At 38.4% G+C, this 25,973-nt stretch overlaps 1 protein-coding gene across 1 annotated transcript in view; it reads right to left on the minus strand.

The window, feature by feature from the left end:
* The window catches only part of HDAC9 (histone deacetylase 9), a gene marked incomplete at both ends in the record, with an annotated part of 190,569 nt that overhangs the window by 159,482 nt on the left and 5,114 nt on the right, over positions 1-25,973 (minus strand). The window contains 3 exons of the mRNA XM_081346258.1: positions 12,057-12,102; positions 19,447-19,571; positions 25,679-25,812. Coding sequence (XP_081202384.1) covers positions 12,057-12,102; positions 19,447-19,571; positions 25,679-25,812 — 305 coding nt within the window. The remainder of the gene's footprint in view (positions 1-12,056; positions 12,103-19,446; positions 19,572-25,678; positions 25,813-25,973) is intronic.

Genomic DNA, 25,973 nt, shown 5'->3' on the forward strand with positions numbered 1-25,973 from the left:
TCATTCTACAGTGCCCATCATTCTTAATCAACACTAGACAGCCTCTTCTCAGAGATATTTCCTTATGAAATTCCTCAATGCCTTCAACAACAGAACTTCTAAAGTATGGCCTGGATTAGAAAAGGTAGGATACATTCAGAGATATATTTGCCTTGAAAACAGCCCATGTTGATATTGACATCAGCACAGAAAATGTTTTACAACATCTTGTATTATGTCATAAACTGTTTTATGATGGATTTTAGATCATAAAATGTTTTATAAAGTTTGCCAAATTTCAGTTCCACTGGGAGTCAAGGTTCCAGATTTTTGACACATTCTGCAACAGTCCACTTGAGATATTCAAAAATTGTCATACAATGTTCTGCTGACCCAGTTAAAAGTTATAAGAATGAAAGTTTTAGTAATAGATACTGTAGACAGATGATGATGATGATAGATAGATAGATAGATAGATAGATAGATAGATAGATAGATAGATAGATAGATAGATAGATGATAGATAGATAGATAGATAGATAGATAGATAGATAGATAGATAGATAGATAGATAGATAGATAGATAGATAGATAGATAGATAGGTGGATAGGTGGATAGGTGGATGGATAGACAAAATTTATGGTCTTCATGCTGACTGAGGGAGCAAGTAATCAAATAACTTTAAGGGCATCAGATAAGGGAAGGAATGTGTATACATTTAGTAGAGTAATACAAAGAAGAATCTAGAAAAACAGCAATGAGAATTTAGGCACATCCTTTGGACACTGTGTGGAACATACATTGGATCTGAATTTGAGCTTTTTTTGAAGATGAGCCAATGGGCACAATCCAGTTTCTCCGCTTCATGCATTAATTTTATGGGAAAGCAATTTTAAGGCATCCATTGCAGCCTAAAAGAGGCCCGTACTTCCTTCAGTTTAAAAACTAATGAAAAGAGATTTGGCATTCTTGGATGAGTTTCAGATTAAATAGCCAAAATCTTATAAAATTCAAGTTTTTTTAAAAAAGAAAAGAAGCAAAATGGAAGGGCATCAAAACTATTGTCTGAGTCAGAAAGGTTGATGATACTTTCCAAATGGTTCAGAAGATCCTGTGTTCAGGAAGATTCTTACAAACCAAAGGGGATGATTTACAGCAATCTTAACTTCACTGTCCTCACAGAATCTTTTGCTTAGAATGCAAAACCTTTTAATTGCCTTGGAGAGGTTTAAAACTTCCTTTACTTATTTGGAGATACTAGTCTTTTGGCTGTGGTTTGTTCTCCAAGCTTGTTTTAATATAATTCCTGAATGTTTCGTTACCAAATTTGGTAACATCATCAACAGGATTTTCTTGTCCTATTCTCTTTAGCTCATAAGCGTCTTGTGTGCCAGTGTGGTCAGTTGTTTGGAGCTATATTTGAATTCTGAGCAGCTGATTGGTTCTCTTGTTGATTGGCACTTTGAATGGTCTGGTTTTTCACATATTGATATGTTAGATCTAAATCAATATGTTTGTTAACTGCTCCTTTGGTGGAATATCAGGTCTCAATAAGTTTACTAGTCTTTGTCCCACAATATCTGCCCACTCTTGGACTATCTGTCTGATGGAAGATGAATACTTCATGTCTTTTGTTGTAGCAAAATCATATCATGAAATGGTACATGAATGGAAGTGTCACTGCACGTTTTTTTCATTGTTCGTCAGAAAGTTCATTTCTAACTGTACATTTTCCCCTGCTCTCTGCACCTGTTGTGATAACTTATCTGGTAACCATAGTGAATCCCATATGACTAGCTATGTTATGGTTTCAGTCCGTTTATTGCGCATGTCTAGAGAAAGTTCTGAGTTGTTATCTGTATTGTTTTCTTCACTTTGCTGTTACTGACTGTTACGTTTAGGATGTAGTGAGCTAGCTCTGTATAATATATATTTAGTTTTTATATTTTTGTAAGTAAAAGGTATTTAGTAAGATTATGCGTCGTGTTTTTCTTGCCTTCCTGCAAGCATATCATGCATTCTCTGAAGCACGGTCCGTCGCCCTCTACAAAGGTGATTTTTACCTTGACATTTTGGTATCGAGGATGGTTTGATTTATGTTTTTGGAGATGCATGTTTCTGCGGCTGTTATCAGTTAGTTAGTGCTAGTGAGGCAGCGGTGATTAACTGCTGAAACATGTCAGGAAGGAAGCCACGGCTGAAACGGGAGGCCAGGAGCTTGTCTGTTGGGCATCTCCCTTCGACCTTAAGGACTCCGATAGCTTCGGCCACACGCCTTGGAGAAGACGCACCTGCTCCTGTCTATGATGCAAGGTCAGTCACTCCTTTTTCTACTTTTCCAAGCTCCCTGGCAGCTGCTTTTGGAAATGTTCACACTCCAGGGGCTCAAGATGAGTTTCAAAGGCTTGGAGCGAAACCTAAAGTTCAGCCAAAGAAAATTTCTTCTGCTCCTTCAAGCCCCAAGCAAACTATGCGAGATAGGGCTATGCAAGGCTACTGTGAACAAATTGGGGTTTTTGAAAGGCGTTTGCAGCAGGCAAAGAAATATGTGTCAATGGTTCAGCAATATGAGAGGAATTATGAGCATGAACCGGCCATATTGCCACACCCACGAGGAGAAGCCATATTGCCTCCTTCTTTCCCAAAGCCAAAGTCACGCCCATTATTGAGTGTCATGCAAGACGATTGGGAACCGGAGGCTCCTATGTCACATGATTATGGGCTGTCCCAAAGGCCATACAGAGCCACAGTGATGCCTGAAGCAAATGTTATAGCACCATCTACTGGTGAAGCTGCATTAAGACATGAATTGGAGCTCTCACTCTCGCAATTGTCTATGGAGGAGTCTTTGCTCAGAGATACAAGATTTCTGCCGTTATCTGAGGCTCCAGCCCCTGATGGTGCTAGGATTCCTGTTACTGTTGCTTCTCCTGTTAATATTGCTTCTATGCAAGCCCCTCTACCTGGCAGAACACAGCCATATTTAACCCACATGCAATTGCCACCGGGTTCTTATATGCGAAGGCCAGTGTCATCTGCAGATTATGCTACTGCACCAGCCCCAGCGCCAGCGCCTCCTGCTGGCCAGGGTGGAATAGCAGCTCAAAGACAGTCACAGCCAGCACCAAGACTACCGGCAGCTTCAATGCAACTGCCGCATGTCCAGGCACAGACGCCACTGGTGCCCCCTGCAGGTTATGGTCGGATTGCACAACCTGCACAGCCAGTACCTCAATTGTATATTCCTCATCAAACACCTTCCATTGTACCACTGGCTGGTGACTCAAAATTAAAGAAGTCAGGACAGAATTACAGGGCATGGGTCAGTGAGGTTGGACTTTTGCTACGCAGAGAAGGTACTCACATGATGGTGTTTAATCCTCCTGCCCAGCCATGGACTCCTGACATATGGGACTTGGATAATAGAGCATGCACAACATTATTGATGTCAATGGACACTGAATTGCAGCTCACGTTTTCACAAGATGCAACTGCCCAACAAATTTGGACTCAGTTAGAGGCATGTTATCGGCCTACATCAATTGAGTCTACATGTTTACTTTTGTCTGAGTTCCATGGTTCCAGATTAAAACCTGGTGAACATATTGGAGCACATTTGACTAAAATGAAAGGTATTAGAAAAGAACTGGGTGAAAAAGGCTATCCTATTGATGATTTTCAAATGATCAGCATTATCATCAATTCTTTGAATCATGAGTGGAAAGATGCTATTTCCAAGATTAATCAAGTGCCTATTGCTCAACGCACAGTGGATCATGTATGCAGAATTTTAGCTGAAGAAGAGGCAGTTATGCAAGCTGCGCCACATTTAAGGGAACCACCTGCATCAAGAGTTTCAGCGAGGCGTGCCTTCCGTGGAAGGACCTACGTTCCAAGAATGCCAAGATGCTACATCTGCAATCGTGTGGGACATGCCACCCGGGATTGTCCCCAACGAGTTCCAGCGCCCGTCACATACCAGCCCAGAGGAACAGATTCCAGAGGAGGCAGAGGTAGAGGCGGACGACAAGGTCGTGGTCGTGGTTCCAGGCGTGATCCACAAGCTCCACTTGTCACATTGGTTGTGACCAACGATCCACAGCCTCAACCAGAGTATGACAGATGACTTCTTTGGACTTTGGACAGTGGAGCAGCGTTACATGTTACCTACAGAAAAGAGCTTTACACTGAGATGCACGAGCCTGAACCTGAACTTCGTGAACTTTACTCTTTTTCCAATCATCCTGTTCAGGTCATGGGAAAAGGAACTGTCTACATTGAAGAGCTTGATGCTCTCATTCCAAATGTTTACTATGTTCCGTCTGCCAGTAGTAATTTGCTTAGTCAGAGTCATTTGTCTAGGTTTTCTCATTTTCAGGTCCACCATCTTGAAAAAGCAAGTTATATAGTCAAAGACGGAGATATTGTTGCTGAAACCATGTTGATTGGTGGTGTTTATTATTTAAAACCAAAGTCTAAGCAGCAAGAGCAGGCAAGTATACACGTTCCAAAAAGCACAGGCCCAGAGAGAGACGTCCCAGAGAGAGATCCTGTTGCTACTCCAAAGGTTCCTAATAATGATAAAAAGACAAAAAAGACACAGGTTGCTCACAGCAAGCCTGAGGTTCCTACTAAAAATGCTAATGTTGAGAATTCACTAACAGGTAAACCTTTGCATTCCAGGTGTATCCATAAGTGGCACAGAAGATTGGGTCATGCCAGTTTCCGTGTTCTGAAGAAGATGCCAGAGTTCGCAAGAGGTTTGGATCTAAAGGGGTGTAAGGTGTTTTTGGACTGTGCTGTCTGCAAGAAAGCCAAATCCAAAGCAGCAGCAATTCCAAAACGCGCTACACGTCTGTCAACACGCATCTTTGATTTGGTACACACTGACATAGTTGGTCCTTTTGCACCCACACTTGGTGGTAAAAGATATTTCTTGACAATCGTTGATAATTATTCTAGATATGGATATGTATATCCTATGAAAGAAAAATCTGAGACCTTTCAGATCTTTAAAGACTTTGCTAGTCTTGTCTATACCCAATTCGACGTCAACATTGCCAGAATCCAGAGTGATCGCGGTGCTGAATTCATGTCTCAGCTTTTCCAGGACTGGATGCGTGAGAATGGGATAGTACATCAGACATCCGCTCCTTATACTCCAGCTGAAAATGGAGTGGCAGAACGCAGAAATGGGGTTTTGCAAACCATGATGCGTTGCCTCCTTGAAGATGCTAACCTCAGTCTTCCATACTGGGGTGAAGCTATCAAATATGCTAACCATATCATCAACCGTACTTGGAGTAGTGTGATAAATCAGACCCCTTATTTCATGTTGTATGGACACAAGCCTGATCTCTCACATCTCCATATTTTTGGTTCATATGCTATGGTGAATATTCCTTTAGCCCAAAGAAAGAAAGGGGGTCCTGCAGCAAAAAGGATGAGATTTATGGGCATTGATGATAATTCAAAATGGAGCAAATACATTGACTCTCATCATGTTATTGTGGTTTCACAATCTGCTACTTTTGAGGAAGATGCTGACTGGTCCAGGATTCATTCTAACGATCCTGGAGTTTATTTTCCTAGAGATGATGTTGCTGATGCCACGCAACCTGATGATCAAGATGCACAGGAGAATGTTCCTTCCACGAGTTCTTCTCAACCTACTGTTCCGTCTTCGCAAGCCGCCGATGTTGCTGCTGGCGACGATGATGAAGACGAGGACGACACGGAAGAAGAATGGACGGTTGGCCCGAGACGTTCCAAGAGGACCACAAAGGGAATCCCTCCAAAACGGTATTCGTGGCAAGTAACAAAAACACCTGTACCTTTGATTTGTAATGTTACACTTCCACCTGAGAAGTTCACACAGATCAAACATCTTCCTGAATCAGAACAAGATAAATGGTTTGAGGCGATGCAGGCTGAAATGGACAGTCTAAAGAAACTCCAAGTATTTACGCCCGCAGGCCCTCCAGCAAACAAGAAAGTTATTGGTACTCGATGGGTCTACAGGATCAAAAAGAAGCCGAATGGTGAGTCGTTGTACAAGGCCAGACTCGTAGCCCAGGGTTTCGCTCAATGTTATCCTGAGGACTATACAAATACATACTCACCCACGGTGCGAACTGAAAGTGTGAAAATTGCATTAGCCACTGCAACTATCCTTGGCCTGGAAGTTTTCCAGTTCGACGTTGAAACGGCTTATCTACACGCTGATCTTGATGAAGAAATCTACGTGAAAGGTCCTCCAGGTTTCCGACAGCAAGAAGGGGATACCTGGTTTCTACACAAAAGTCTTTATGGTCTGAAACAGTCTGGTTTAATGTGGTACTTATGTCTTTCTGACAAACTAAATTCAATGGGCTTTATTAAGTCCGAAACAGATGAATGCGTGTTTACTAAAAGATCCGGTAATAGGTATGAGATAATTCTTGTTTATGTCGATGATATTGTTTATATTGGTCCAAATAAGCAGATGAGTGAGGTTTTTGCTAAAGCTTTACAAAAGTTTTTCACGTTGAAGTCTTTAGGGTGTATTAACACTTATTTAGGTGTTCAAATTGCCAAAACTCAGAAGGGGTTCAGTCTTACACAAGAAGAGAAGATTGAACAACTGTTACATCACTGTAACATGGAGGACGCTAAGCCTGTGAGTATACCCATGCAAACTGATTTTCACATTTTGGCACATGAACCAAGTCCTGAGTTCGAAGATCAAACACTATATCGCTCAGTCATTGGGTCGCTGCTGTATATTAGTAGTTGGACTAGACCCGACATTGCACTTAGTGTTAATCTTTTATCACGACACGTAGGCAAGGCAAAACAGTTTCATTGGACATGTGTTAAAAAGTTATTAAGGTATCTAAAACACACCAAAGACATGAAGTTGTTGTTGGAACCCACACATACTGACTATGCAGAGTTATGTTGTTTTGCAGATTCAGATTGGGCGAGTGATAAGAAGTCACGGAAAAGTACATCAGGTTACATGATGTTTTTAAATGGATGTCCTGTTTACTGGCATGTGCGTAAACAGAATTTTGTTTCTTGTTCCTCTACAGAAGCTGAGTATGCTTGTGTGTCTGATGCATGCAATTCTTTAACCTGGTTTGATGCTTTAGTCACAGATATCTGGACACATCCGATTCGACCGATCACAGTGATGGAAGATAATGAATCTGTGGTTTATATTTCCGAAACACGTTTTACAGGTTCAAGGTCCAGACACATTGACATCCGATATCAAAACATAAGGCAACTGGTTAAACAAGGTTTTGTGTCATTACAGTATGTGCCTACACGTGATCAAATTGCTGACATGCTGAACAAACCACTTCCTACAGCCCAGCATGAGTATCTGCGTGAGAAGATGTGCCTTACTTGAGTCTTCACTTTGCTGACGAAAGAAGGGGAATGTCACTGCACGTTTTTTTCATTGTTCGTCAGAAAGTTCATTTCTAACTGTACATTTTCCCCTGCTCTCTGCACCTGTTGTGATAACTTATCTGGTAACCATAGTGAATCCCATATGACTAGCTATGTTATGGTTTCAGTCCGTTTATTGCGCATGTCTAGAGAAAGTTCTGAGTTGTTATCTGTATTGTTTTCTTCACTTTGCTGTTACTGACTGTTACGTTTAGGATGTAGTGAGCTAGCTCTGTATAATATATATTTAGTTTTTATATTTTTGTAAGTAAAAGGTATTTAGTAAGATTATGCGTCGTGTTTTTCTTGCCTTCCTGCAAGCATATCATGCATTCTCTGAAGCACGGTCCGTCGCCCTCTACAAAGGTGATTTTTACCTTGACAGGAAGAACAGCAAAAAGAGGAACAATTATAATTTCTAGCCAAATGGACATGTTTACAGTGTATCAGATTATTAAAGTTGGGGTAATCATGGTTCCCAAGGGCTGATGTGCAAAGTATGTGCAGCCAATTTAGGATACCTATGGTTGGAAGATTAAAGACAACTAATATGAATTAGGTACTTACTCTTCCACTTTTATTTTCAAAATTACTGTTATTCTGGCAGGAGGTTCCTCTTTAAATTTTATATAGAAAGATAAGTTGGATATATGGGAGAGGAAATATTCTGGACAGTGGGGATTTTTTGACATGACATTTTGCTTATCAAACAAGGTAGTCATTTTTTTTGCTCATTAAGGAGTTATGGCATCTCTGCATTTGGCCATCATAATTAATTCTGTTTTCACAGTCCTGTTTCACCCACAATGTTGCAGTTCCTGTTTTATCAGCCTGCTCAAAAATGAAAAATATAATGGACAGAAATAGTAAATAATCTTGATGTGTAGCAAGTCATGGAATAAAACAATTTTTCACCATGAAACTGCCTCCTTCTTTCTATCTCAATGGCAACCTATTCCTCCAGTAACAATTGTATTGTGAATCTTCCCATTCATGTCATGTGAGGAACTGAAGAAACATCTTGGATTAGAAGTGAAATGTTTTCAAATAAAAAAACCCCAAAAAATCCAGTTGCCTTTTGAAAAATACCTCTAGGACAACCATTACTTGAACAATTGAGAATATCCCTAGAAATATGTGAAGAACTATCCAAACAATGAACTGGAGGATCATCCTGGTTGTGAAGTTCTTTCAGACTGAGGAGTGGCCATAGGAAACATTTGTATAAGAAAGGCTATAAAGCCAGTGAAAATCTTGCAATAAAATAAAAATGACAAAAAATATAAAAAGAAGAATATAAAAATACAAAGTTGTTATACTGTTATCTCCTTTTCTTCAGAAATGGCAAAGTCGTCCTAAACGGTGTTGAAAATATTTGATAGCTGTTGCTGACATCCATCATTGGTAGCCTACTTAGTTAATGTTAATTACATGTAATTAAACTATACAAAATAAATTGGTTTTCTGACTCATGGGCATCACCTGTATGATATGCTGCCAAGACTTTTTTGAAATGAAATTAATTCTGCCTTTCAGTAACACACTATTGAGAGTTATATTCAGGTATTCCAATATCATCTTGCTTTGCTCCAAGAATAACCAAACTAACCAAAGGAAACAAAGTTAATACTAATTTAACACTTCTGTATAACATACCTGGATTCCTACAAGGTGTTACATTCATTTTTCCCCAGCACAGCCTCATTCAATTTTAAAGACCTGACACTGTGCATTGACCTTTCTGTTCCTGCTTTTTTTCATTTATTTTTTTTAACAAACTTTGAATTGGACAGCTGCCTTATTTTATAAGATAAATGTGGAATTCTCTTTTGTCTGCAGCATGGTCCCTTGGGTACCAGGACCAAAACCCAAACTTAGCTCTGACACAGCTGGAGAGCCCATTCCTCAACTAAACAAATGCCTTAAGCCCTTTTATGCTTTTTACAGCATGTCAAAATTCATATTGGCTGCCAATATTGATGTGATTCGTGTTGCCTCCTCTGAGCCATAAAAGAGGTAGACAGTTATCAATTTTTGAGGTGTATCCAAGGAATTTGAGGGCAGATACACTTCCAAGTTATAAATGATTCCAAAGTCACAGGCCTCTCAACCTAGAAGCTGATTTTACATAAAGCAACATTTTTGTTATTTATTTATGTTCAATATTTGTTTAAACAACTACAAAGCAATGATTTACTCAAAAGAAATTTGCTATATTTGTAAGACGTATCTCATGTATTTTGCTGAAGGCATTGGATTTTTATACCATTACTTATATAGTATTGACAACGTTATTCAGAACTGATTTTTGTTGCAAACTCTCTCTTTCCTTTACATCCATCCTCAAAGCCCATATGATTCATGAGGTTTTTAGTTTATTTCCTTGTTTGCAGACTACATTTACATAGGAACTAGTCTCTGAATGGTTATATTGCTAATGCTCATCTTTAGTTATGTTCAATTAATAAATATGCTCACAATTTTATATATATATATATGTGTGTGTGTGTGTGTGTGTATATACATATACATCTGCTCTTTAGAAGGCCAGATCCTGAAGCTAATACTCAAATACTTTGGCCACCTAATGAGAAGGAAGGACTCACTGGAGAAGAGCCTAATGCTGGGAAAGATTGAGGGCAATAGAAGAAGGGGACGACAGAGAATGAGGTGGCTGGATGGAGTCACTGAAGCAGTAGGCCTGAGCTTAAATGGACTCCAGAAGATGGTAGAGGACAGGAAGGCCTGGAGGAACATTGTCCATAGGGTTGCAATGGGTCGGACACGACTTCACAGCTAACAACAACAAGGCATATACATATACATATACTAAATTAATATAAAATGACTTTTGCAATAGCGATACTACCTGAAGACACTCCTAGATTGGGGCTGATAAGGCAAAATATTTCTTTTTCCCATGTTTGGGCCAACCAGGTGCATTGGAAAAAAACAGTTAAGATATATAGATATACATGTTTAAAACAAGAAACAAGGATCACCAAGACTTAAAAATTTATTAAAACTGAGCTTTCTTCAGTGCCTGCTGATATCGTCAGAGTATAAGCTAGGATTGGGAAGCATGTTCTTATAGTCTCTGTGAGGCCAGTAGTTTGGCTAATGAGTGTGTAACAGGTCTATTGCATTCCTGCCCTCCTGCAATCAAGGTCTCACCAAGGTAGTTGCATGGACAATCATTGCAGCTTTGGTAGACCACTGATGACATTTCGCCTGCGGCTAAGGGTTCTTTGGGGCACATAATTCATGAGCGGAGGGTTGCATCCATTGCAATCATCCCACCACCCACAAAATCAGCTGCATCTGCACATTCTTCAACAGAATTCACATGCACTGCAGCAAACCAATGGAGAAATCCAAGGAGCATGCACATCTATATTGGGTTTCCATATGAAATAGATACACCATTGACCTCATCCGACGCTGCCAATTATAATGGGTATCATGACTTGAGGATGACAGAACCACCACCTCCACCTGGGCCTTACATCCATGGCATCTCAGAAACAGCAGCAAGAATGTTATCAGCACACAACATTAGAGTGGCACATAGACCCAGTCAAACCCTCCGCTCATGAATTATGTGCCCCAAAGAACCCTTAGCCACAGGCAAAATGTCATCAGTGGTCTAACAAATCAGCTGCAATGATTGTCCATGCAACTACCTTGGTGAGATCACAAAATGCCTGTGGACAAGGCTTCATAAGCATGAATTGGCTGTTAAACAAAAAGAAAAACGATCACATGTATGGGCTCATATCATTGAACACAACCACACGTTTAACTTTACAGAAGCCAAAGTCATCGCTCATGATGCAATTAAGGGGGGCCACCTGCTAAAGGAAGCTTGGTTATGCAACCAATATTCTGTGAATTGGCACATCGAATTATTGCCAGCCTATCAGATGCTGCGTCAGCATGAGTCAACAGGCAAGAAGACAGAAAGGATGAACCAACAACCACCGTCTCCCTGCATGAACAAGAAAATAGAGGATGACAAGTTCTCATCAATTAACGTGTCATCACAGCGAACGATGATGAGAAGGCAGACCAGACCCAAAGACATGGGGAGAGGGCACCTGACTGGTGTAAACGATGAGGCTGGCACCAGGGGTGAACGGCAGACTATGACAGCAACAGTGAGTGTGAAAGGGTTAAACAAACAGCGAGAGGATTGCTTGTGGCAGGATGAACACTCCTGATGGGAGGGGTGAGTGGAGAGAGGCAGAGCGCCTGAAATCAAACAGATGTCAGTGCGCCTGACGTAGACAGGACCGATGCAATTGATTGCAGGAAGGCGGGAGCACAATAGACCTGTTACACACTCATTAGCCAAACTACTGGCCTCACAGAGACTATAAGAATGTGCTTCCGAATCCTAGCTTATACTCTGATGATGTCAGCAGGCGCTGACAAAAGCTCAGTTTTAATAAATTTTTAAGTCTTGGTGATCCTTGTTTCTAGTTTTAAACATGTATATACTCTAGATTCATATTTTTAGGACTATTTTAGATACATATACATATACATACATACTGTACATACATACATACACACACACACACACACGTATGTATGTACATACATACTTAACTAGAAAACAGAAAGAAAAGCTACTTACACCAAGACCCCCACAGGGCAGCAATGAAAAAGATGTGTGAGGTGCACTGCCTGTATTAAAAATAAGAAATAAAAATGTACATGAAAATATATTTGTCCCCAAAATGTACTATTAAATATTTTTAGTAATTAATCAAATAGTAATAACATTTCTTAAAATCTTCTCAAAGAAATTAAATTAAGCTAAGGATAATTTTTTGGGGGGACTGGTTAAGCAAAGTACAAAGCCTCTTGAACAGATGTCACTGATCTTGTCCTCTCCAGATATGTTGGACTATAATTCCATCAAGTGCCATACTTGTTAGAAATAATGGAGTTGTAGTCCAATACAAGAAGATAACATGATTTTATACACTGCAGTTATTTTGACTCTCATTTGCCTTTTTTTCCCATAATCCCCAAAGTTGTAGCTTTCCCCCCCATACAGCAAGTATTCAAGCATTTTGGTTACAAACTAAGTATTACAAACCACCCTTCTACATTTTTTCTGATATTTTCTATCTTTTTCCAATCATGGTAATTAAAAATATACATATATGTTAGACGTAGGCATCAATTCATTTCAAATCATTACAATGTGAGCAGTTTTATTTCCAGTCCCTTTTCTAATGATTTCTAGCATTGAATTTGCCCTTTTCATAGCTATCACTTACCAAATCAGCTATTGATTTATTTGGTTGACTGTTATGACCCAAACACATTTTTCCTGGTTTGACTGGTTTGAACATACATGAAGTTGGGGAGGTACCAAATCAAACCAAAAGCAAACCAAAGGCTTTTGGTACAACTGCAACCACGTAACATAGCTTCCTATAGATTATAGATAGTTCTCAAACATAACACATAAAACAAGTTTGTTTTTACAGCCCCCAGATTATTCCTGGAAAGGATAAAGCAGACATTCCATGACTGTATGTGTCTTAAGCCTCATAGTTTTGCACAAATCAGCCGTTCAGTTTAAAAAAAAAATACTAGGGCCAAATTCTCTAAATTTAGCAGGGAGTTGGGGTGAATATGTGAATAATAAATATATATGTGAATAATAAATTGTTATAATAATAAATATATTATAAATAATAATACATTTATTATAAATGAATTAATATTTATATTCCTGATGTCATTTCATTAATACTCTTTCCATATAATCTCTGAATCTACCATCTATGTTCCCATCTATATTGCCAATCTACTCTCTGAGATATACTTTTGATTGTTTTACTCATGAAAAATCATACAATCTCATTAGGGATGATCCTTTCTTTAAAATAGTGGGTAAATCTATTTGGGGAATAAACCAAGTTTTTCATTTCATTATTTTGGATCAACTCAGTTCTGAGGAAACTGTTTTTAATCCTTTTTCAGAATTTTCAAATCAATGCTCATGGCAGTTGAACTGAATTGAACTGAAGCATATGTTAATAACTTTATTTTGGCTTATCTATTGCTACTTTTGAATTTCCATGGTAGTTGGAAGATAAAGAGGAATTATCTGTGGCTAACCTTTCATTATAAGAACTTGATGGAATTTATATTAATTATTTATATGATCTCTGAATCATGATTTTCTCACCCTATCCTATAAACCAGGGGTTTTCAAACTTGGCCCTTTTATGACTTGTGGACTTCAACTCCCAAAATTCCTCAGCCAGGCACACTGGCTGAGGAATTCTGGGAGTTGAAGTCCACAAGTCATAAAAGGGCCAAGTTTGAAGACCCCTGCTATAAACCATGCAGAGTTCTTTTAAACAATACAAAATACTTCCCATGATCTTCAGTTGAAATTAACATAGGTACAATAACAGAATGCTTCATGCATATTGAACAGTTCACAGAATGCTGAGTAAGAGTTCATTGCAATGATTTTGTTACTGGAGATTCATCTCAGAACATGGAACACGAATACCAATTGCACTGGAAGTTTTCTGTTGCTGCCACAATCAGTTTCTGCCAGTGGTGGTGTAAAGTCGCGTGCTTCACATAGAGACGGACACAGAGCTGGGGTAACGATGAGTTTATTCAGAACAGAACGAACTGGGGAAACAGGGGGAACCTGGCGTCTATTTGTACCTGCCCAGGTGGATGGCATCCAATCAGTTCAAACCTGGGCTTCCCGCCAGTGCAGGTAACCAATGGGTTCAAATCCTGGCTTCCCGCCAGGCTGACCATGCCTGGGGCTGTCAACAGCTTAAGTCATTAGGCTTATCCCGCGTGAGCGGTTATCGCTGGGAGCTGTCCAACCCTCCTGCTGATCTGCACCATCAGCCTCCTGCTGTGCTGCCCTTTGTGTATGCTGGGAGGCATACACTGCAGGTGGGATTCAAATAGATGAATAACCGGTTCTCTGTGTGGATGCCGCTTCCAGAAGTCCATTCTGGGCCTGGGCAACAAAAAATTAGCTACTGGTTCTGCTGAAGTGGTGTGAACCGGCTGAATCCCATCACTGGTTTTTGCTCTGAAAAATCAGTACAGATCTATACATTACTGACCAAATGTATAGTATACTAAACCCATTTGCTTTAAATGGTTTGTGTATTTGTTAGGGTTTGGGTTTGATAGGAAGGGAGAAGATTTTTGTAAAACAAAGTCAGTATTTCTAGAGTTTGCGGCCTAATCTTTGAGTTATCTCTATTTAATTTTTAAATATTATTATAATTATTAATTTGAGTGTGCTTTATATACTGTTGTATGCATGATCTTCTTTTATGATAATTAATTTGGGAGAATGAAATAACTTAATGAGTCAGCAAAGGTCACTGTTGTAGTGGACAGAGACTGGACAATATTTAGAAGCAAGTTCACACTACATCTTTTGTCTTTCCCAATTCAAAATTCAGAAAATTATGCTACTGATTTTTAGCAACTATGGTAAAAGTCCAGAGCATTTTAGGTGCTGGAGATTAAATGGCAATGTTTTTCAAACTTTATAAGTTTAAGATGTGTGGACTTCAGCTCCCAGCATTTGCCAGTAAGATGTTAAAGGTTGCCAAGTTTGAAAAACGCTGCTATATTCAATATCCGAGCTTTGGCTTTCCTATCCTGCCCTGGAATCATTACAAAAAGAGGGGTGGGGCTGTGAGGTGATGGGTTTACAAATATGTTTTGATTATACCAATCAAAAAGAAAAATATTTAGAAAAGTTGCAAAACAAATAGTACGTGGAAATCCCAGTTATTTTACCTTAGTTCAGGAAAACCCAATCTTGCATAAACTCTGATTATCTAGTTATTTCTGTGGTTGGTTTTGGAAAATGCAGTATTTTAAAAGCTCAGCCATTCTGATGATACCCACGCATACTAGTATTTGTATCTGAGAATGTCCTTGCCTGCAAACTAATAGAAACCAGAGGAGTCTGCAGGTCTTCTAGTGGTTTTCATTACCAAACTTCAGACCAATAGTTATTCAGGTAAGAATAAAACATTAAGAAAGCCTTAATGTTATGATACAATCACACATAATGTGCAGATTCTGAGTATGTCAATTTTATTTAGTATGAAGCCTGAGCTAAAAGGATGAGAGGGATTGAGACAGCATAATTTTGCTATCTCTAGGGATGCTGATTTTTATAATATATTATCAAAAAGAGCAATAGAAAAAGAATGGAAACTAAGAACTGAGCAAATGTTCTGGATAGCTCTTATTAAAACAATAATCTACTGTATATTGTCAATTGTTAAAAGAATGATCTGTATTGTCAATTTCCAATGATTTACAATGTGGCACCCAGTGTACTAATACATAGTAATGAATGTATAAATAGTCAAAACGGTAAATTTTTCAAGGTAGTGAAAACTAAAGTTTCTTCTGTCCCTTAGTAACTTTGTACCTTAGCTCAGGAAAAGAAAAAAAACACCGGCTCAAATCTATGTTTAGTTAAACTGAACCAACTTTAAAAGGATACTTTTGTTGCATTATTGCATTTTATATTTAATGGTTGGTTAGAATATGAAATTGATGGTTTTTTGTTTCACCTTTTCTTTTGTTATGAAGCCTCCCCCTCTTTTTTTCTGGGTACAATACAGTATAATAGCATAAGGTTAGGACTACCAGTCCTTTGTAAAAATAACAATTTGGAATTATGATACTGTTCCTGTCTTGTAATATTAACTGGAAAATTTAACTGCTAGTGAAAGATAAAGTAAAGCCCAGCATATATTTTACATTTTCCCTTAAAATATAGACCATACACATGGCACTCATAAATGCACAAGCATTGCACATACAATCAGATCAAATCTGCCCTCTTAGTCAAGTACAATTGTGATTGTCTAGGAAACATCATCTATAGTAAGCACACGCCTCCTGATTCAAATTCCTGCAGCATCCAAGAAAGCAAACTCTCAAATCCATTGCAATATAATGTCAAACCCAAATAGAAGCACAAGTCCCTATGGAAAAGTTGGATGGTCTCCTATTAGGAAGAGGGCATAAGATAGTTGGCCAAATTTTTTTTGGGGGGGGGGAGAGATGAAAGAGCTACACATATCTGAGCAATCTTGTACTGTCATTAGATTCATTCCTGGTTTTCATTGCTCATGACAAATTCTCATTTTTTGTTGTTGTGCTGTGCTTAGATTCAGTCTATAGATCTGAACTCTAGATGTTAGTCATCTAGGCCTTCTTTCTCCTCCATAAAAATCAATATATTTGGATTTGCCTTTCCAGACATTTTTCTCTTTATTCCTTGGACTGGGATCTATTTATAGCCAGACTTTTCTTCCTGAAATATATTAAAGGTAAAGGTAAAGGTTCCCCTGCACATGCGTGCTAGTCGTTTCCGACTCTAGGGGCCGGTGCTCATCTCCATTTCAAAGCCAAAGAGCCAGCGCTTGTCTGAGGACGTCTCCGTGGTCATGTGGCCGGCATGACTAGACGCCAAAGGCTCACGGAACGCTGTTAGCTTCACACCATAGTGGTCCCTATTTTTCTACTTGCATTTTTACATGCTTTCGAACTGCTAGGTTGGCAGAAGCTGGGACAAGTAACAGGCACTCAACTCTAAAATTATGACTTTTTTTCTTAATGCTTTATAAATACTTAATGTTCTATAAATACAGTATGTGATTGTGGAAGGCGGAGGAGGAGAAGGAAGAAGAATAGTTTTTCTTCCCATTTATAATTTTAAAAAGCCACAGAAAATGGATTGGGAGAACTAATTTGTCCTAGTGGTTAAAGCACCAGGCTAGAAAACAGGATACTGAGTTTCATGCTTTAGGCCTCAGGTTCGGGTGACAAGCTGATCAGTCAATTATGTTGCAACCAATGGATCAACGTTTGGGTGATCTGAAAAAAGTGGACCCTGTACTTGCAGAAAAGAGGCAAGGAAGAAATATAAAATGGATTCCCATATAATTTTATAAGTGTAACTTAACCTTAGCAAGAATTTTTACAGAGATTCAATCTTTTCCCTAAAACAAAATCTCAACATTTTGAAGAGAATGTGTGCTATAAACAGCCACAGCTTTTGGCAGTGTTTCCGGGGGGAGGAACTAATTGATTATGATTTGATTACACACTATGTGAACACATTAGATCGCCTATCTTCTGCCACTGCAGCTGTAATGTATTGGGATTTACTTGAACTGCTTTCACCTGTCTTTTGAATGCTGCTTAAGGTTGCTCAATTGGTGTGTCTGTGTAACGGTTACTGACTTGCCAGACAAGCTGTCTCCAAGAAGATCATTGGAGGATTTGGGGCAGGAATTGGTTCCTTTAAACCTATTGGCCACCGCCTAGTGACCAACCGTATAAGTAGCTGCGCAGGACCCTCTGTTTCAGTTCTGTTCCTGTTTGCCTCAATAAAGCTATGTTCCTGTTTGCAACCTCTCATCTCGCTTACTGCCTCCAAAGAACTCACTACACAACAGCAGCAGTGATACTTTCTGCTCTATCTGCCTTTTTTGTACCTTCTGTTGGCCCCACAGTCTCAGGGATTGAATATGATTATAAATATATGCTTCAGGCAAAGCTGCAAAATATACTCAAATTCAGCCAATTTGGCTGAAAAGGTCAATAAAATGCTTTAAATACATTAAAACAGAAACAAATAACCAGTCCATTATTTGCCAATTGTTTGTATACCTCAGTAGATTAATATATCTTCAAATCATGGCAGACTTCGCAGGATCATAGTATTATGCAAAATGTTCCAATTCAATACACCATGAATCTTTATCCCACCATGTTAGAGTCTTTGAGAAAATGTTTTTCATTTTCCCCATAAAGACAGTCCGTGCAATATTGGACAAAAATCTAGGGCAGACATGTCAAACACAAGGCCCGGGGGCCGGATCCAGCCCGCGAAGTGGTTTCATGTGGCCCGCGAAGCCATCCTGGAAACAGTGAGGGAACGGCCCCCACTGCCTTGGTCCTGGCCCAGAGACCCTCCTTCTGCCAGAGACCCTCAGATCTGTCCCACTCCTGCCCAGGCCCCCATAGGTACCCTTGATGCGAACGATGTAGAGCTGGCCATGCCCACTCAGTAGGCCATATGCATTCTAGCCACGCCCACCCAGTAGGCCACACCCACCCTGGCCATACCCACCCGGCCCCTTGAGGGCAACCGCAATGCTGATGCGGCCCTCAATGAAATTGAGTTTGACACCCCTGATCTAGGGCCTACCTTACCACACACACTGTACAATAGCCTGATTCCAGCAAAACCACATAGGAAGGAGAAGAAAAACAAAAACTGACCCTTTCTTCAAAGCACATTTATCAGGGACTAAATCCCACTGAATGTATCGAAGTACCCTTCTCAAAAGGGAAGTGCATACATTATCTCAACTGTTACCATTTGAAAAGCCATTTCAACAAGCCTGTTCCAAGTGCTGATCCCTACATAGGTGAAGGCATCACCTGAACTCTGCTTCAACCAGTGAAAGATGTTGTTTCATATAAATTCATATTTCAAAACAGTGTCAGTATAACACAGCAGGGACCCAAGATCCATTGCTGTGTGTAGTGGAACCCAGATGGTACTCATGACTTTAAAATATCTGTCTTACCCCTTGAAATTCTTTTGCCTTCTAGGACTGTTCAAGTAAAAGAGGCTGAAAACTATCCCTTAAGGATATGGGTCATGTGTCCATTCCTTTTCTGACTTACTCACCAAAGTATAATTGTTTATCCCCTAAAGGTTAATAACCAGATGATCATAAAAGCAGAATGAGATCTCTATGGTTGATTTTGAGCCAGTGCCTTTCCCTAATCTTTACTGGCTCTCTCTGCAACATTCTCTTTCCACAATGAATTGCATCTGGAAAAAGTGTTTTGTTTTGGGTGGGTGGGGGGCGGGTGTTACATCGCTTGCCAAGTATTTTAAACTGACACCAGCTATGACTAATGACAAGGCTGGAATGTGCTGTTCTCAGTAGAATAGAGCCCTTTACAGACCTAGGATTTTCCTGGGGTCCAGCTTCTGTCTGTTCAGGGGACTGGTGCCATAGAGCAGTGAATGATGTTCGGAGTGAACCAGCTGTATTTCTTCCAAACTGGCTTTTCGACCTTGAATCCGCTGAAAGAGAGCAACAGAGCTCTATAATATTCCACTGATAATATACAGGGGAGGGGAAAGAAAGGAAATCCAAAACAAAATTGAATAGGATTAATCATGGGCAGTAATAATTGCATCATATAGGAATGTGACAACTGATATTTAATATGATACAAGAAAGCAAAAACATGATTTCTCTCTCTCTCTCTCTCTCCCTTAAATAAATGGATTGATGTTATGTTAAAATAACATAGGACTTTGTATGACAGAAATTAATGCCCTTCTCTTTTTTCTTTTTTTCCTCTTCCATTCAACCCTTTATGAAGGCTACAGTAAATATGACATAATCCATGCAATAAATGATTTTACAGGGGTGAGAGGAGTGTGATCCAGATCAAGATGGCAAGAAAGGGAAAAAGTAAAAAAAAACCTCTCAACCTTCCCCCCTGAACAGCCTATGGATCTGACGTGTGTGTGTGTGTGTGTGTGTGTGTGTGTGTGTGTGTGTGTGTGTGAGAGAGAGAGAGAGAGAGAGAGAGAGAGAGAGAGAGATTGTCAGCCTAATATCAGTACTTTTTAAAATTCTATTTGAGATTAATAGAATCTTTGTCTTGCAAAAAGAATTTATATTTTATAAATATAGCACAGAGTACAAAATTCCAAAACTTAACCTTTGATTTCTCTTTAATTTAGAATTTACATTTAGCAGGGACATGAATTACCACTAGAATTATTTGCTAATTAGGATTCTTCTGAATTTCTTTCAAATTCTCTGGGAAATGCTTTAAGCTGATTGTGTTATGAAATGGGAGAGAATTATTTTGTATCACGTTCTTGTTTTCATTGCATGTAGCTACTTTGGCTCCTCAGACTTCTTATTCTGGAAGAGCCAAAAGGAATTACCTGTAATTAAATAATATGAAACCATGGAAACTGCCAGACACTGGAAGGATGATGCTACAAGGGAAGGTATGACACAACCCTTGGCTTTTCCATAATTAAGGTAAGCAAAAGAACCCCACACCCCATCTTTTAGAATCCCACCACAACTTCTTCTTCTCTGCTTTAGGGGGAAAAAGAATCAAAAGTGATTTATTTTCCATCAGATTGAAGCACAGTAAAAAGAAAAAGGACAAAAAAGTACAGAGAAAATTTTTTTGGCAAGCACGAAACAAAACAAAACAATCCCCACTGGTCATGAATCACAAAGAAATGAGAATAGAGTTAAGTGCCAAGATAGTCATTCTAGAATGGATATGAGGAAAAATAGCAACTAAGTGAGAAAGTAAGTTGCCCAGTTCCAGTTTGACATCGTAGCCTAACAGACACAGGAAGATGGGGCTCCATCTTACGTGTTCAATTTTGCCCCACTATGGACCCTAAAAAAGATCAAAAGTTGCCCCAAAGAGGCAACAGAGAAGCAGGGAACCCTCATTGATCGCAGGAGGGTTTTGGTCCTTCTGTTTGAACTGAGGAAGCCCTCCAAACCAGTGGGGGAAAGACTGGCTATATTTGTATGGCCAATCAGAAGCTGCTGACAACTAAAGAAAATAAGCATTAACCAGCAACTTTCGAGCAATGTGGATGAAACTGGGTGAGACCCTATCCTCTCTTTATGACTTTAAGACTTTTTCCTGGGAAACAACTGCCCAAAACAAAGAATCCTCCCCAATGAGAGAGGGAAGGGGAATTTCCCCCCCATTCCCTTAGGAAAAGAAAAGTAACAAATTAATTGCTTGGGGGAAAATAGAGAAAATTACAAGATTAATTTGGAAGCAATACACATATATAACTTTGAAATTTGGGGACTAAAAGTGCTTTTGAGATTCTCTTTTTTTTCTCTAAAGAGACTTAAAAAGCTTGTAATATAAGTTTGGATATAAAAAGCTGGAAGATGGTGTCAATGACATCTAGTGGTGAACTACAGCACTACAATTTATTATGCCTAAAGGAAACTTGGCTGGAAGCCCAGTCTCAGATAAGAATCTTGTTGTTTTCAGAAACTTTACTTTTGAAGACTGCAAATGGAAAAAAAGGGGGGGGAACCCTCTTGGGCTTCTTATATGTGTGGCAGAGACAATAAACTATTTTGAAACTGGCATGCCTGGACTATGAATATAAATACTAACTGACTTTTAGAGCTGTGTCATGCACCTATTTCCCTGTAGAAGAAATATGCATTATTGATTGAGATGATGGAATACTTTGGACTATAAACCTTTGATTGATGAACAATTTTTAATTGCTCTTCTCTCTCTGGACAGAAAGGATGTGTTTTTCATTGGACAGAAAAATTTGAAAAAACCAAATTTTACTTATATTTGCTGAGGGGAGACTTAAGGATGGACTGATAGGCCGGCTGGATAATTAGGAGTTCAAATGACAATTGACTGAAACTTTTTAAATTCCTAAATAGATTGGACTATAAAGACTACATACAAAAACAAAATGGATGTTCCATGCTTAATTTCAAATGGTAAAAAACCCATCCCTAACACCTTTCCCTAAAGCCCCCAGTTTGACATACCAACTCAGAAAATGATTACAAAGAAGGAACTAGCAGCCCAGAAAATAGAAGGAAAATCAGAGGAAGCAGATCCAAAGATAGAGGACCTAAAGAAAGAACTAACAGACAGACTCAGACAAATGAAGAATTAGAAGACATAGCGATAATATTGGAAATGGAAAAGATATCTTACTTGTCAAGATCTCAGAACACACTTGGGGATAAGAAAGAAGAGCTGATTGAATGGAAGATAGAGCTGTTAGGAGAATTGTGGGAAATTGGAGAAGGAGGGAGGCTGTTTAATGAATATCAATGACTGAGCGTCCTTCCAAAAAAGTTGTCTTTCTTATTCCAAACAATATACAAAAGAAAGTAAGTTGCCTAAAAGGTGGGTGGAGAGACATTTAACCACAGTGGTTTTTAAAGAAGAAATGAACAGCATGGTTCAAAACATGATGTTAAAACCATTATATAGAAGATTAAAGTATGGATCCAAAATGCCTTTGAAGTCATTGAGATGTTGCAGAAGACTTTGAGATATATCCTTACCCTCAACAGAACTCCTGCACTTTACCATCTTCAGAGACCAAACAGTTTTTGATAAATAACTGACAGACCAAAATAAACGGCTACTAACAAGAAAATACTGCTCTTTTAATCTTTACATTTTTGCATCTACTACTGAAAAAATAGCAATCTGTTTTAATTTCAGTTTTTCTGATTAAACATAGTTTTTCTCTCTTTTTAATGCCTCTGCTTTAATTTCATATGTCTGTTTTAAAAAAAACTTTAAACTTTTTTTTATTCTGATAACAGCAAATATCTATTGGCTTGTCCTGCTATTAACACTATCTCATGAAAATCTTCTAGAAGAGCTTTCTCTAAAGATACACAGATTCTTTCATAATGTTATTGTTGCTTAAAATAAAGAACCCTCACAGATTTGTACAGCAGGAGTGTAATTGTGTTTGTGTTTTAGGGCTACACTGTATCTTTAAGTGGCATGTCAAAGGCCACATTCCAAAGTGGGTAGTGCCCAGTCAAATAAATTAATAAGGGGCATAAACCATGGGTAATAGTACGTCCCTCAAATAACGGGTACTATGGCTTTAGAGTAGATAACTAGCACAAAGAATTTCACTCAGAACTAATTTGGGCTTTGGAGGTGCAATTTTAGTCCTCTATTTTATTGTCTTATAGTATTACAATGCTCACTTTCAAAGGCTGATAAACATCAATGGAATTCATATCAAATTAAATATAGATTAACAAAAGATTTAATTACACAGGATTCTGATCTCCAATTTCTTCATCATTACTAATCCTGCAACTGAATTTACAGCCAAAAAACATTGAAATATAGTTCCATAAAATCAACAACATTCTGTTACTTTGGACAATATATTTAATAACTTTCTCCAAGGATTATTTTTTATAAAAACACCTTGTTATTTATATATCAGGTGATTGATAATATTATTTCATTTGCCTAAAATGTATTTACATTTTCTTGAAGGAAGGAAAAAGGGATGTGATATTACATAAATGTTTTTCCTGGAATGTGTTGTAGATGACTGCATAACATATAAATGAAGAAACCCCAGGTGGTTAGGACTATGGAAGACCCTTTTCGTTTCCACTGAATGTTGCATATTTCATGGAAAAGCTAATTAAAATGTTTAAGAGATTAAGGGCACATATTAGTCATGTACCAGAATATCTATTAATACCATAAAGAATACCATCCATTTTCACTTTTATTTCTCTTATACAAAGGACAGAAAATGGGGTAAGAGCCAAAATAGGTATAGGTTACAAACAAGCAAAACAAAGCATTTAATTTATTTCTTTTCTCTCCTATTTAACTATAACATTAAAATATCTTCTTTTGCCCCAGTTTTCTAATTTTTTTCTATTTACATACTTTTTCCCTTAATTTTTTCTGTCATTTATTAAACTTAAATGGACTGATTATATCTATATCTATATCTATATAATCAGTATATTAATATTCTCCATCGATTTATGTTTCATATTTATTATGAGCACAAGCATTTCTAGAAGTTATATCTCTAGGTAGTTTAGAGATTTCATAATTTTAACTTTTACAAATAAAAATAACTTCTAGAAATTTAACTGCATGGATTGCAGTATTCTAAATCTTGGCTTGCTTATCCAGGTCTACGCCACTATTATGTGGCAACCAGTAAAATTTCTTATAGGAATAATTGTGAATGATCATTGTAATAGTCAAATGATTGAGTCAAAAGAGCATCAAAGCATTTTTTATCTGCAAAAATTGTGCTATAATGAAAACAACATTCTTAAGATCATTTAATGAGTCAATTTGATATAGAGATTAAGAAATCAGCCTGAAGACCACAAGTTCTAGTCACATATAAAGCCAGTTTAGTGACTTAGGGCAGCCACTCTTTCTCAACTTAGGAAGTAGACAATGGCTAACCACTACTGAAAATCTTGCTAAGAAATCTACAGGGACTCATCCAGGCAGTTGCGCGATCAACACTGACATCAAGGAACATATATACACAAGATGCTTTAAAGTTCTTATATTCTTTAATTAATTATAAGTAAGAAAACAATAATCATGAAGAGCCTTGGTGGAGCAGTGGGCTGATGCCTCCTTAAGTAACACCAGCTGCCTGCAATTAGTGCAGGTTCGCATCCCACCAGGCTCAAGGTTGACTCAGCCTTCCATCCTTCCGAGGTAGGTAAAATGAGGACCCAGATTGTTGGGGGCAATAAGCTGACTTTGTAATAATGCCGCTTGGGGTGTGTGTGAAAGCCCTAATAAGCAGGCATATACATAGAATGAAGGCTACTGCTAAGCTTGTAAGCCGCCCTGAGTCTTCGGAGAAGGGCGGGATATAAATGTAATAAAAATAAAATAAATAAATAAAATGTTAGCATCTGCCTAAATAATCATTTTATCCATTATAGAAATGTCTGTTTAACCTAATATAGGTACTGTATGTTGAAGCTAAAAGTATTGCCTTGTTTGGAATAAATTACAAAGAGAAGATAAAATTAATCTATTTAAAATTAAACTCAGGTATCATATTTGGAATCTCAGGAAGGCTTGAATTTTAATTTGGTTATGAATGAAGAAGAAAATTATTAAATGTGCTCCAATTAATCATATTAACTATATATAATTAGTTTAATAACATTCAAAGCTTTAAAAAGTGAAATTTAGATTTTGCCCCTGCTGTGTCCAGTTTTGTTCTACCCCACCTATTTCCTGGATGAGGTTTCCAGAAAACCATTTAGATTCTGTTTAAGAAAGGTAGACTGAACTATCAATATTCCTCTTTGTGAGAGTACAGTTTATTCTTATCTACATGTAAAAAGGAGGCAGGAGTTTGATTGTCCAATTGTGGTCGATATCTTGAGGGATTTTTTTGGCATGTATATCTATGAGATCATTAAAAATAATGATAAACTCTCAGAACTCCTCATGAGCGTATGATGCGTATCTTACGTTCTATAGTATAGCTTATGATTTGCAGGGAATATTCCTGAGGCCATCCAGTTGGTACTTACATAAGGAACAGAAATCATATTAAAACCACCATATTTAATATAGTTGTGTAGCCATTACCTCACACTTGTTTAGCAGCCCACATTCTTGCAATCTTGACCAAATGCTTTGTATTCTTCCAGCATGCTCAGGGTGGTTGGTATAATTGCCACATAAACACTGGTGCTTCAGCATTAGTGTGTCATATGCAACACCTGCAAAACAAACATAATAGGACCAACTTACCAACAGCTTTACTCTGTAAAGTAAAGTACAACAACTAGGATGTTCATTGAAGTAGAATTGGACGTGTGCAGTGGTGGGATTCAAATATGTGAACAACCGGTTCTCTGTGTGGATGCTGTTTCTGGAAGTC

Source organism: Vipera berus (assembly GCF_964194415.1).
Source record: "Vipera berus genome assembly, chromosome: Z".
Lineage (NCBI taxonomy): Eukaryota > Metazoa > Chordata > Lepidosauria > Squamata > Viperidae > Vipera > Vipera berus.